General features: G+C 34.2%; 2 protein-coding genes across 2 annotated transcripts; one reads left to right on the top strand and one right to left on the bottom strand.

The window, feature by feature from the left end:
- The first annotated feature begins 2,255 nt into the window (after positions 1-2,255).
- On the top strand, positions 2,256-7,837 carry Tre1 (Trapped in endoderm 1). Its single transcript, XM_018509420.1, has 4 exons — positions 2,256-2,313; positions 6,116-6,325; positions 6,411-6,657; positions 7,123-7,837. The coding sequence occupies exons 2-4, from the start codon at positions 6,193-6,195 to the stop codon at positions 7,769-7,771; spliced, it is 1,029 nt and encodes a 342-aa protein (XP_018364922.1). The 5' UTR covers positions 2,256-2,313; positions 6,116-6,192; the 3' UTR covers positions 7,772-7,837.
- Positions 7,838-9,491: 1,654 nt separating this feature from the next.
- LOC108762380 (putative tyrosine-protein kinase Wsck) lies at positions 9,492-13,088 on the bottom strand. The gene is made up of 4 exons (XM_018509351.1): positions 12,565-13,088; positions 12,176-12,324; positions 10,143-11,881; positions 9,492-10,032 (listed from the first exon to the last, which is right to left on the bottom strand). The coding sequence occupies exons 1-4, from the start codon at positions 12,732-12,734 to the stop codon at positions 9,964-9,966; spliced, it is 2,127 nt and encodes a 708-aa protein (XP_018364853.1). The 5' UTR covers positions 12,735-13,088; the 3' UTR covers positions 9,492-9,963.
- Between the last annotated feature and the right edge of the window lie 1,327 nt (positions 13,089-14,415).

Raw genomic sequence — 14,415 nt, 5'->3', positions numbered from 1 at the left:
ATTAAGGTATTTCCCTTCGAAACAAATCAATTTTGGAGACGAAAAACGGCAGGAATTAAGTTTAACACCTAATAGTAAATTTTGAATATATTTTTAAATATATTTTATAATTATAACACATTGATTACCGCGCAGTTATTTACTCTCACTTCCCCTTAGTTATAATTTCATTGTTAATATTCGGAATTTCCAACTGTTCTTTTTAAAACCATAACAAAGAGATAAGATAAAAACGCAGAAACATCTTTTGCATTCCGCCAAAGAAATCACACATTACTATCTATATAAAATATATATTTTTTTCAATTAATAATAATTAACGAAAACAATGTAAATTAAAAAAAATTAATGCGATTTTATAAACTTATTCCTATCTCGCATCTTGTGAAGAAAAAGAAAAGAGGGCAATCTCTGACCTTTAAAAAAACTTCATTAGCAAGAAACTTTGATAAATATCAGTGTGTGTGTGTGTGTGTGTGTGTGTGTGTGTGTGTGTGTGTGTGTGTGTGTGTGTGTAACGAATACCAAATTTTTTTCTGTTAAATTGAATTGGAGCTTTCGGGCATAGATATTCAACGAGGATTATTCTTTGTTGTTGCGTGACACCTTGACGGTACCCAATTGTCCGACTGACCCACACTTTAACCCGGCACTGAAAATTGTAGTCAAGGCACGCGATATTATCACAGTGACTGATGATGTAGGAGCGCATACATAGCGAATAAATAATGCATTATATCCGAGATTCTATGCGACGTAGCGAGTCTTATTTCAACCGTTACATGATTTTTGATCACCGGTTTGTGAAGACGTAACGCTAACTCTATGAAGCTATGAGATTGGTAGCTTAATCTAGAAAATGATAAATCGATATTTGTATAGAGATATATCATTTGACGATATTTGTCAATATTTATAAAGATTATGAAACCCTATAAGTATTTTACTTATAGCGACATTAACCGAAGGACAGATTTATTCCTATGGAATACTCAACGAAACATTCGACAGCAAAAATTAAAGATCATTATACCAAAGTTCCTTCAGATCTTTTCCTTTTCAGCGAATCTCGCCATGTAAATTAAAACGAAGACAAAAAAGTAAATATAAAATAAAAAATACATTCCAAATAACACAAATTGAATATTTATCACATATTCAACAGGTCGAAATATATATATAAATGTACTTAGCATACTATATTCTTGTACAAGATTCATTAAATAGAAATGAAAAGTTCTTTTCAAACTCCTTTAAATTTCTGACCGTCCTAATCCATTGTTCGAGATATATTCATTACTTGCGCTTTGTTTTTTTTTTACAAGCGGTTAACCACGAAAATAATCTATGATACACACACACATGCATGATTTTTAGAACTGATAAATTATCTACGCAGTTATCATCTATTTTTATTTCATATAAGAAATAAGAAGATATTCTCTCGGGTCTCATATACAATTAAACATATTTTACTATAAAATTATTTAGTAAATGCACGCGCGCGCATTATAATCTGATGTTCTTTAATTTTCTTCTTTTTTTTAAAAAATATCGCCCTATATATATCTCTCTTTAGACAATGTATGTATAACTAATAATAAACGATCTAAGTAAAATTTAAAATAGAATTCTATTTCTAATTTCATGTGCCATATAATACAGAAAATATGTGAAGAAGATCCGCGAATACATATATAAAATATTATAAATAATATAATATTATAAAATATTACACAGAGAGAATTTTTTCTTAGAGTTTACCTGAAAATATGATAGTAGTGGAACAACATTGTATGTCCAAGAATTTTAATTTAGATCTCCCTCATTCATTAATAAAACTACAATAAAATATGAAATAAGTTTGATTAATTTTACTCGCATGATAAAAATCTTTAAAATGTTGTATTGTACAACTACCATATTTTCGGGGTAAATATTAAAACAAAAAAAAATCTCCGTGTGTATATATATAAATAAAATATATTAAATAAAATATATAAAAATACACACACATCAGAACACATGATAAACAAAATTATAAATAGAATTCTGACGCTAGAATTATAAATCATCTAAAGTGGACTGAGGATGTAATACGTGACGTGAACAAAAATCTAAAATAACTTTTCTATCACTCGCTGCGCGTGTTCGGTGCACGATATGATGTTTTTATGCGACGACGCGACGTTTCCTTCTATAGCAAGGGATCTCCGCGGGGTCTGAGACTTTACCTTTAATCAGCCCGAAGAGCTCGACACAGCCGGCCGCAGCGGCGCCGTTACCGCAGCAGGGATGAAAGAAGGCAGTAGGGTGAGTTTTATTTGTCGGGGGCCACTCCTTTCCAATTGTTCGGTGCCCTTTGTAGCCCTTGACAGCTGCTACCTACAGAGGTAAGTCACATTCGCGCTCGCCGATCGCTCGGAATCGGGAAGCGAGCTCGGTTTAGTCGCCGTCTATCCGGTGTGCCACAGTCGTTATATTTATCATCACGACGATTCACCGGTGAGTCGAGGGCAATTTATTGTAGCTATTTCTCGGAATGAGATAATGTGTTTGATGACTTCGTGGATGTGGATATATGGATATAATGGGTGTGTACTTAGTGATAGAATAAAACGCCCGATCAAGCGATCCTGATGCAAGCAAGACACGTGCCGTTCAAGGTAATTCACGTGTGGATATATTTCGAGCGCAACGCCACGTGCTTCGAGAGGACGCAAAGGATGCGCGAATGTGACTTTTAATTAGATAATCCACGAGATTTTGAAATGTCCCAAACAATATGGTGTTACGATCAAAATATATTTAATAAGTGTCCGAAATCGTGTAATAAACGTGTATAAACTGAAAAATAATTATTAAAGTAATAATTAAAGTAATAATTAAAGTAATAATTAAAGTAATAATTATTAAAGTAATAATTAAAGTAATTATTTTGTTAAACCAGTGCTTGCAAGCCATATTCTAACATGAAAACTGTTAATTTTTACTATGATATGCAAACAAAATTTGCTAGGTATATATTGTTTACTTATATTTACAATACTAACTTTTATTCAACAAGTTGTGATTTTGTAATAAAAAATTTTTACTATGAAAAAGTGTAAAAATTAAGTTGCATTACTGTTTTTAAAAAAATAACTATAGCATTTAAATTTATAATTTACATGATGTACGCAGCTACTACCACATTATAGTAATTTTAAATATAAAATTTTCTCCGTGTACATTTACAATGTAACGTCTGTCAAACGGGTTTTTTTTATTAGTTTAAAATACCATTTTTATACGAGACACTTTGGCGGTTTAATAAACATATATTCAACGTCTATTTAATATTTTTATATAATATAAAAAATATCTCTTTCTATATCAGAATAATTTATATTCTAAACAGAAATTTATGTTTATAAAAACTAAATGTTTTCGTAAACATAAATTTCTGATTGGGATATCAACTGTTTTTATATAAGAATAGCCACATATTCGGTTATACATTGTTCCAGAAAACAGAAAATTACAGATGTGAGTTAGAATAATTTAACATAAAAAACGTTGTATATCTTTTTATTTTTATAAATTATTTATATATATTTGTATGTAAAATTTACATACATATTTTTGTTAGTATTGAATTATGTTGACTTCCCTCTTGAGAAAAAAATCACGAATGTGAAAACAAGACATATATAAGAAAAGAAAACAAACATGCTTCTAACTTATAACGCGAATATACCGAGTGTTCAAAATCGCGCTGAGTGATGCCTCGAGAAAAGATTCTACAAAGTTCTTTCTCTGATGCAGTGTTCGAAATTTTTACTTTCCTCTATTACTGCCAACCGTAAATTAATTGTTTCTATTTTTATGCAATTAACACTCGATTAAATAATATTACAATTTTGTGCCATCGATCTTTATTAATTTTCCTCTTCCGGTAACTTTATATGCGGTTCTCTTTAAAGGAAAATAAAGCGAGGCGCGGCCTGAATTAAACAAATAAACTTTCCATCATGTAAAGCAAACAACGAAATGGATGAAAATGGAGTGAAATAGAGTGCGACAAATGGAATGCTGGTTAGGATGATAATCGCACACACATCGTCAGAACATAATATATCCACCCAATTGCTATTTTTGGAACAACACGCCTCACTTAATGTGTTCGGTGCATTAATATGTTTTATAATCCCAGAAATAGTATCAAAGAAATTTACGATAACATTGATGTGACTTAGCGGATAAACAAGCTGAATAAATTGATTCTTAATTTGAAACCTGCACAATTTTTATGAATTTTAAAATTAATTTTCCAAATATGATAATATGAGATATATCATTTTCATTTCTACAACAAAATAATTAATATATAAACAGAAGTTGTTTAAATAAAATTAAAATCGTCATTTAAATTAATTTTAAACTACTAATCAGAAACGTTTAGGATTACTATTTTAGTGAAAAATTCTATCATTTAAATTTGAATCAATCCAAAATATATACAATTAGGCCTATATTGAGCATTTTTTTTCACGATACTTTCCTTTAACGTTTTCTCTCTCTCTCTCTCTCTCTCATGTTTAAATATGTAAGTAAAAAGTGAATTATTGTGGATTATCATCGCGATTACTGATGCATTAAATAAATCCCAGGAGATTTTGAATGCTGAGATCGGAGTGAAATTACAGGCGTGAAGAGTGGAATAAAGCGGAAGGAAAGGATAAGAAGAAGAGGAAAAAGTAGAAGAAGAAGAAGAGGCGGAGTTAAATCGAGTGAGTTAGATAAGGAGACTTGTGATGTACTCGTAAAGGGATACGCGTCAGTAGAGTTCGTCAGTCTGCGGACGAACGTCTACCGAAATAACGGGAGCAGTTTAAGCATCGCATTTACTGTGACAACGTTTATAACATCTACGAATAAATACAGGATTAACACATAATTTTAAAAAATACCAACATTAATTTTTTTGGAATTAATCAGTGATAAATCCGCAGTGACGATGCGTTAAATTAAATCGAAGAAGCCATTCCTTTGTATAAAGACGAAAAAATTACTAATAGAGAAAAAATAAAAAAAATCATAATGAATATGTACATAATGTAAACATGAAAGTGCATGTCTAAAAGTGCATGTTTAATTACGAGAAAAACGAGTTTATTTAAGGAACAAGTTGAATTACAGCGATCAAGAGCTAATTACAAGGAAGGAAGAGGATAATTGGGGCGAATTGTTCAGAGATAGCGATTTAATTGGATGCCATAAAGTACTACAGTTTCTGGAAGAATACCTTTCGCGAGTTAATTAACAATAACTACAATGTAGCGTCACGAAACGATTCGGTGTCAGCTCCTGCTGTTTGAGGCCAAAGTTCGCGTTGTTGCTGCAGCCACTAAGCAGTATTCTGAGAAGGTCACAAAAATTTATCGGTATGACTAATGGTTTGTTCTTAACGGCAGAGCGAGCGAACATGAAGAAATATGGAAATTAATTGATGCGGCATGTGCGATAAAACTCCCCGGAATGTATATATATATATATATATATATATGGAGGGATGCATGTTCTCTCTGTCTGTCTTTCCACGGCGAGAAAATTCAGGGAATTAATAGAACAGATAGAAAGTAATGAATGAAAGAAGAAGTAACGAGAAGTAAACAAAGAGTGTGGATGAGGAAAGTTAGTGCGTTTAATTGCATGCGAGGTTCGTTAGTCGGGTTATTTCGTGAGAAAGAGATGAAATGTCTTTGAGAGGAATCTTTGAGGGATTTTTGAAAATTAATTAAATAAATTCATGAGTTAAGAAATTCTCAAGATTTTTCTACTTTTTTCTATTACTATCGGTTTCAATTTTCATAAACCGGTAACTGGAAAATTGGAAGATAAAAATTAACAGCAGAATTCTTAGAATTAAGATAGTTTGTTAAAATCATAGGATATATAGAAAAATGTAAGCCAGTAAAATGTAAGACGTAAGAAGTAAGCGAATTGACCAATCAAAACAGTAACAAATTTAAAATGTTGATTTGCTTACTGCTTACGACTTACGTTTTTTTTTGTATGTTAATGGCCTTTAAAATAAAACAATTTTTTATATGTGCTTCCTTATTTTTTGTAGCACATGAATCACGGCAATTTTTGATTAACCGAAGAATGCGAAGGAAGGAAAACTGTTTTCTGCGGGTTTGCTAAAAAATGGGGCACATTGTAGTAAACGACACTTTCGTCGAAATCTTTTCGGAGGTTGGAAGCTCTAAGCCATTTACACGCTCCGAGACTATTACTGCTGCAGTATGCGCTATAATATTCAGCATTATTGGAGTATTAGGTAACGTTTTATATCTCCCAATCGTTTTACCTGCTAGCGACTTTAAATCTTTAATAATGAATTGAATTCTATATCTGAATTCCAGGTAATTTAATAACGGTAATCGCATTGTTAAAATATACCAGACTGAGACGACATGCCACCACAGCATTTGTGATAAGTCTAAGTATCTCCGATTTGATCTTCTCGGCGGTAAACTTGCCTCTAACCGCCAGTAGATATTTGAACGAAGCATGGGTTCTGGGTGAGACTCTATGCAAAATATTCCCCTTATTCTTCTACGGGAACGTCGCTGTATCTTTACTTAGTATGGTGGCCATTACTATCAACAGGTAAATTTCAACAATGATTCTTTTCCTTTGAATTTTGATGAAAAAAGATATATATATATATATATCCTAAAAACGCGCATTAATATAATCTAGTCTAAGAAAAATATTTTACACTCTAAATTTCTTACAGTGAAATCTCACTCCAAGGGAGTGAAAATCCAACCATCCTTGAAAAAAAGTAAAAATATTTCACTTCTTGAAAAAAAGTGACGATCTTTACTCTTTTTAGAGTAAAATCTCACTTTATTGGAATGAGATTTCACTCCTTTGAAGTGAAAATTCACTCTAAAAAGAGTGAAAATTTTCACTTTTTTTCAAGGATGGTTGTATTTTTACTTTCTTGGAGTAAGATTTTACTGTAAGAAATTTAGAATGTAAGTTTAATATATCTTAAGAGTATAACGTAAATATATATCTATATTTTTTAAAATACATGCTAGTCGAGATTTTGTTTTTCTTTTCCAGATATATACTAATCTCACAGTCGGACATTTACAACCAGTTATACACTACTCGCGGCATAATGCTAATGTTAATAGGTATATGGACTCTAAGTTTCTTGATGCTGCTGCCACCCTTATTAGGCATCTGGGGTACTCTAGGACTAGATCCGGCCACGTTCTCATGCACCATACTGAAGAAAAACGGCTCGAGTCCGAAGAAGTTTCTGTTCATTCTTGGCTTTATCGTACCATGCGTGGTGATCAGTGTTTCGTATCTCTGCATATATTGGCGTGTACGCAGAAGCCGAAAGAATCTCGAGGCTCATGCAGCGGAAAGCGGTCGACGAGGCGGTGGATTTCAACGGCGGGAAGACTCCAGAGTGACTAGACTGATGCTTACTATATTCCTTTGTTTCCTGTTGTGCTTCATGCCGCTGATGCTGGTGAACGTTATCGACGACAAGATGAAGTTTCCGATACTTCATATAGTGGCGTCTGTGCTCGCATGGGCATCCGCGGTGATAAATCCTTTTATTTATGCCGGCACTAACAAACTGTATAGAGAAGCGTACAAACAGATTCTGTGCCCAGTTTCAAGCAGAACACCTACGATCGGTCCCAAACCAACGCATTCTCACTCGAGCAAGTTTTTGACACCTCATACGATATAAACATATTTTTCATTCCGGAAGTAATCGATCGCCTCGGATTAATGGCGGTAAAAAGTAGACGCATAATAATACGTACCATTTTTTTTTTCATAAGAAATTAAGCGCTTAACTAGTAAATAAATGATACTTTTTTTTAGAGTTTAACTATAAGAATTTAACTGTTAAATTACGAATCTAAAAACAGTAGATTTGTGTTTGATTAAAAATTTTTGTGATTCCGTAGATTAAGTTTATGTTAAAAAGTAGAAAATTTTATCGCTTACTAGACAATAAATGTTTTTACTTTCATTTGGAATAAGACATAGAAAAGCATAAGAAGAAAAGTATATATAAAAATTGTATTTTTCGTCTTAATATACAAACATTATATCATAATATTATAATATAGACATATTTTTATAAAAATTCTGCTTGATACACAAAGAGTATACGTATGCGCTTCTATAAAATGCAGAAAACGGAACATATACTATACAATAGAAACGTACATCATATAATTGACAAATTAAAAAATACGCATTAAAAAAATCGATATTCAACTTAACACAAAAGTACAATTTATATGGCATAAGTTGTATATATAAAAAATTCAAAATAAATATAAACATATAACTTTAAAAAACAATTTTACATCTCTAAAAGATTATCTTCCGTTTTACATTCAAATGTTGTTCTTTGTGGTAATTTTGCTGATTATTTAAGAACATGTACACTACAGATACGTATATATTAATTCGATATTAATACATTTGTACTTTTGAAGCGACAATATTATCGAATGAGTACGATAATATGGATTTAAATGCGTAAGTACTAAAACGCATTAGTAACTGAAAGATATAATAAAAATATATATTTATAGATCTCGCAATCAACAGGTAATAAAGTATTTTCTTTGTCTTGGTATTGCTGTAAATTAAAATCTCATGTAAAAGAGACAGATTGACGTTTACGAATGTAATTAATGTAATATATAACGTAGAAACGTTAAAAAATAAAATATTTTCTACCGCAATGTTTATAATCTTATCTTAACTATACCAGGTGTACAAGTATGAAATGCGGATTTTTTCCCAAAAAAAAAACACGTTAAATTCGTAAGAATGATAAAAAGTGGTTTATTCAAAGTATGCTCCATTGCTAGTTACATATTTTTCCCATCTTTCGGGTAATTTGTGGATACCACGCCAGTAAAAATCTTCCCCTTTTGCCGCGAACCATTCATCGAGCCATTTTTTCACATCTTGTTGACTAACGCTCAATCGCTCTGCGAGTTGTTTTTGTGTTTGTGAATCGTCTTCGTCCAACAATGCTTGCAATTCTACATATTCGTACCTTTTTGGCGGTTTTCCGTGTTCTTTGTCTACAATATCGAAATCACCACTTTTGAAACACCTACAACATCGAAATCATCGTTCACACGTATCTTGCGATGGAGCATGTTCATCATAAGCTTCTCGAAGTAATCGGCAGTGATTCAGCAGCAGTTTTCTTCAAATGAAAACAAAAAATTAATGCTGCCCGCGAATGCTCTTTATTCGGCACAAATTTCGACATGTTGAACACAGCAAAACAATACTATGCAAACACTTTTTCAATTTATTACTTATGCACGTTTGACACTTGTTGATGGCACAACAAAATCTGGAGACACTGGTAGTGTCTCGGCGCTAAGCTACTCGCAGCACCACTACCGTGGCTACTTTACGCGAGCCGGCGAGTTGCGGCAGTACGAGATTATTGGATCTCAATAACGGCTGAACCGATCAAGTTCTAAGTGTGCTTAATCGACTGCAACCGGTTGGCATATACGTAAAATCTTTATACTACACACTGCATTGGTGTACCATTTGTTGTCTCAAATCCGCACTTCATACTTGTACACCTGTACCCTATTTATAATCTTATCCTAACTTTGTTACTTACTAATCTCAGTTATTTTTCATTAAACATGGACGGAATTAGTATGAACGTTTTTGTAACATTTATATCACTTACATTATTATAATAAAATTTAAATTTAGGATGTCAGACAAAAAAGAAAGAGTGAGAGAGAGAATGCAGATAATAAACGTATGCCTACATTGGTAACGATAAAGTCTACGAGATTCTCGTGAACACAGTGAGATATTTACAACTTCGATACGTTACTAAATAAATGCAGGTATGTCTAAAGATAGTAAATGAGAATGTTAATTCAACTCCAATTCCGGTAAGTAGGGCTCCGTGATGGCAGTAATAGGACAAACGCTCAAGGTATCCTATATAAGAGAAAGAATATGTGTAAATATAATTTAAAGAATTAATAACATTATAGAGACGTATAATATTATTATTGTTATTATTAGAGAATTGATTTTTCGTTACTTACCAATCGTATAAGTTCATCGAACGTGGGCCGTTCTTCGGGATCGTCTCTCCAACAGGATGACATGACTTCGTAAATCGGGTCTGTGACATCTAATAATTGCGGTAACCGGATACCTCGCATAATCGCGTCCTCCACTTCGCTATCGAGTGCCAAATTTGAGTACGGTGTACCACCCATGCTAAACATCTCCCAGAGAAGCACGCCGAACGCCCATATCACGCCCGGCTGATGCTTCGTCTGATTATCGAAGCACTCGATGGCCGTCCACCTTGCGTACTTTAAGTCTTGCATGGCATATTTGGCGATACCATGACCCATAAGTTTCGGGGTCCAATCGCTCGACAGTCCCACGCTTCGCGCGCAGAGGCGATTATGGATGATCTTATGGCTCGCCAGATATTGCAAAGCGATCGCTATTGAGGATGAAATAGACAATATTTGATCTATAGGGAACACATCCCCCGATCGCGCGCCTAACAGACGGTCCTTCAAGATCTGAGGTGGTAGCTCCAACACGACATATAACATGTCGGTGGTCTCGCAGGTCCCTACGAGACCCGCGAGATATTTCATGGAACCCGCTCGGATGCACACATCTAATTCTCTCAGCATATGCCTCTTATCAGATCCCTTCAGTGCACCGTCGATTATGGTGTGGATCGTTACTGGACAGGATTTGTCATCTTTCAAAACGGTTCCGGTGTGCACGCTGCCGAATCGTCCTCTGCGTATGACATGATCATCAACGGACAAGGCGTTTTGCGGTATACTCCAGACTTTCTTCTTCAACTCTTGATAATGATTTACCCTTTCAGGGATATCCTCCGGAATGTAGCCTATATTGTCCACCTCATATACCGGACCCTGCAAAGTGAGCTCCTGCTGCTCTGGCAACTTCTGCATGTGGAATCTCTCGTGTCGCCGTCGCAATACAAAATATATCAATATCGAAATGGCAAGTAATATACTCAGCAGCGTGATCGCTATGCAAAGCGCAAGAGCAGTCGTGTCCATTTGATTCATTTCATGACTGAGCATGATATTGGCATTATTGGCCAAATCAGAATAGGAACGTTGTTCATACGCTGCTTTCCGCGAGATTATCATCAAGCCAACTTGCGCGGAAACGAACTGATCTTGCAACGGAAGATTATGATAACCACCGATCATTCTTCCATCGCCCACGACGAACTTTCTGTATCTATGAAAGTCCAACGGTTCGAATTGCGCAGCAACGTAGTAACTTAACCCTTGTTTCGATGCGGAATCGTAGTTCAAATACTTTTCATCGACCGGGGGAGGTATAGCGTCAGCTTGCACAACAAAAACCTGATATGCGCTAATCGGTCCATACTCGCTGTGACCCTCGGTAAGCATGACGGTAATCGTGTCTTTTCCGCGTTCCAATATTTTGGGCATGGCTGGTTTGTCGGGTGGACCTATCACAGTCCATCCCGTAGTATTCGCCGGTTCACTGGACTCCAGTATATTGCTGGCGGTGATAGATATGTGATACTTAGTGCCAGGCTGAAGACCTCTCAGAATCGTCATGTTCGATGAACCTCCTTGAATCTGATTTTCGATAGGTGATAAATTGTTGCTCGAGTATGTTTTTTCAACGACGGCGCGGATGGTATAAGATATTATTTTTCCGTTGGGTATATCTGGTGGCTGCCATGTTATTTTGAGAGTATCTTTTGCCTCCTCTGTTACCGATACCCTCCTCGGTGGACTTGGACCTACAAAAGACACACGTATAATCCTTATTCATGTAAATTGTAACGTATTCTAGTACAGTAACGTTTTCACCATATCAAATTCACGTTAGGGATAATTCAGTATATTAGGCACACAATACGCTGCATAATAAAAGTTATATCCTATACAGCATAAAAGCTTTCAACAACATCACTGCAACATTTATAATGTTACACTGCAATATTGTTGGAACATTGCAATGTTGATGCAATGTTACTGGAGTCATTTATGATGTATGGAATAAAACAAAAGATTTGTATTGCTACAAATCATACCTTGCTGACCAGTAGCATAAACGCTCATAGCTTCGTAGCTGCCGCAATAGTAAGAAGAATCAGAGGCACAGGTGACAGTACAGCTGTCCGATGGCTGGCCAAATTTGTTAACGCAATAGCACTGTTGTCCATTCATTAGCCCTGCGAATCTATTGAACAAAAAATTACAATCTTAAAATCCATTCAATATTGTACCTTATAGATCGAAAGCATTATTTATTTATTCTCTAAATTTTTAAAAATGGAATTCTAAAGAGTAAAAATTGAATTAATCTTCAAAAAGAATGACTCAATTTTCAATCTTTAAGGGTGAGACTTCAGAGTGAGATTCACTCTAAAAGTTTTAGAAAATACATGTACCTCTCAGATCGGATACATTGTTTACTTACATGTAATATTGAGAACGACATTTTGTAACGCATTCGGCGGGCGTACTGGCGTGTCCTAAAGTAGGAGTGGGTAGTTCGTTTGAGTCGTAACTCCGAAAACAGCCCTCATACTTTTGAGCGCACGCAAAGTAAACGCCGCAAAAGAATAAGAGAGATGAGGCGATTATCATTGTGGTTTCGCGAGCGATTTTTGTTGCGTTCTATATTAATAATCGCGGGTGCGCTCAGTCCCGATTTAGCCGTTGCACAGCATAGCGTTATGAGTTATACGTTCGGAATTTGCAGTCCGAGCAGGTATGAGTCAACGCACAACGCAGGATGATCGCACCACGCGGTACAGCAGAAAAAATTACGTCCGTCTCGTAGGATAAGAGTACTGATTTGCCAATAAGTCGCGGCCGATTCCTCTTGAGTCGCCAAATTGGCTCATCTTCCCGCGTTTCTCGGCTTATAATTCATAATGAGGAGTACTCATTGACGAGTAAACTGGAGTAAACAACACCTGGAGTCCACGTACGCTCCCGTTGTTTTGGGTGCTGCACTCGCTGCACTCGTGCAAGCCTTTAATTCAGGTTCGTATTAAATCGGAGAGAACGAAGAGATATCGGAGTAAGCGAAGAAAATTGGCACAAGCGAAAAAATAAAATGTTATTCTTTTAGGTACTATCGTAACAAAAATTTAATGATTGAAAGTAAGAAATAATAATTTACATATATTATGATTATACAGAAATTTATTTTAAACTCTTATTCATTTTTTATTAAAAACAATATTTTATTTGATATTTATTGAATATATGCGCTCATTGTTCTATGCCTTAATTTATGTGTATTCTTATAGAAAAAGATATAATAAATTGATTCATTTAATAGATTCTTTAAAATTTTTAAATAGTTGTAAAATTTAATTTAAAAAGAATAGAAAAAGTTTTTACTTTGATATTGTTTTCAATATATTCGTTTGCAATATATTCAATCCCATTGAAATTTTACTATTACGTATCTATGACGTTTACGAGAATTATTCGATTTCAATGAAACAATATCTAAATATTCAAGAATTAATTTAAATATTTTACGAATACACATTCAACTTATAAGATTCTATTCTCACGGAGAAGGCAATAAGATTTCAACTTATTTTGTTAGATTTTTATATTTGAAATTTATAATTTTGTGTTTCAATAATTTATTGTAAAATGTATTCAGATAAAAATGTATTGGAAAGAAAGAATTTTGTAAAAGATGTTTAAATCTACAAATTTCGCGACGCCCATTTAATTTATGTTGCATGTTACGGCAGTGTGCTGTCCGATTTCGAATGGCGGTGCAGCGGGAGAGATGTAACTGCACCTTCACATTACACGTTGGCTATTATGAAAAAAAAGACACAATTGAATGGGATTTGCGTCGATAAACGGCGCACCTAATCGAATCAATAAAGATTAAGTTCCAATACAATAGATATACCAAACTTTTAGCGTTTTTATTTAAATTGTAATGTTTTTCTTTGCAAAAAGCATTTTCCGACCAATTTGGAGCACAAATAAAAAGTAGAGCAATGACGAGAAAGAATTTCGACAATTTTTTCAGAAACAAAAGCTGAAGATTTGGAAGAGATTTTGCTTGTACAATCCTCATGCATCTCGTAATGAAAGAAATGTTTGCAAGTTTTACTATTAGAATAATTTATAGAATATAATTTATTGTTATGCCATCTGTTCTCGTAAATGATCAAAGCTGAAGAAAGGACCTTACTGAAAAAAATCACGTTACAAAGTTATATAACAAAATCACGTAATTAAAACATATAAGTCACATAACAGTTGTTCCAGATAAGTACGTAATTTT

The sequence above is a fragment of the Trachymyrmex cornetzi genome, unplaced genomic scaffold (genome assembly GCF_001594075.2).
Source record: "Trachymyrmex cornetzi isolate Tcor2-1 unplaced genomic scaffold, Tcor1.1 scaffold299, whole genome shotgun sequence".
Taxonomy (NCBI): domain Eukaryota; kingdom Metazoa; phylum Arthropoda; class Insecta; order Hymenoptera; family Formicidae; genus Trachymyrmex; species Trachymyrmex cornetzi.
Note: the sequence above shows the minus strand (reverse complement) of the source record. Positions and strands in the feature narration are given on the sequence as shown.

Bases quoted from the DNA above. Each gene is read 5' to 3' on its own strand.
- Tre1 (XM_018509420.1), top strand. From the start codon at position 6,193: ATGGGGCACATTGTAGTAAACGACACTTTCGTCGAAATCTTTTCGGAG. The intron at 6,326-6,410 runs GTAACGTTTTAT...TCTGAATTCCAG, and splicing joins CAGCATTATTGGAGTATTAG to GTAATTTAATAACGGTAATC. The intron at 6,658-7,122 runs GTAAATTTCAAC...TTTCTTTTCCAG, and splicing joins GTGGCCATTACTATCAACAG to ATATATACTAATCTCACAGT.
- LOC108762380 (XM_018509351.1), bottom strand. From the start codon at position 12,734: ATGATAATCGCCTCATCTCTCTTATTCTTTTGCGGCGTTTACTTTGCG. The intron at 12,325-12,564 runs GTAAGTAAACAA...TTTGTTCAATAG, and splicing joins TGTCGTTCTCAATATTACAT to ATTCGCAGGGCTAATGAATG. The intron at 10,033-10,142 runs GTAAGTAACGAA...TCTCTTATATAG, and splicing joins TCGATGAACTTATACGATTG to GATACCTTGAGCGTTTGTCC.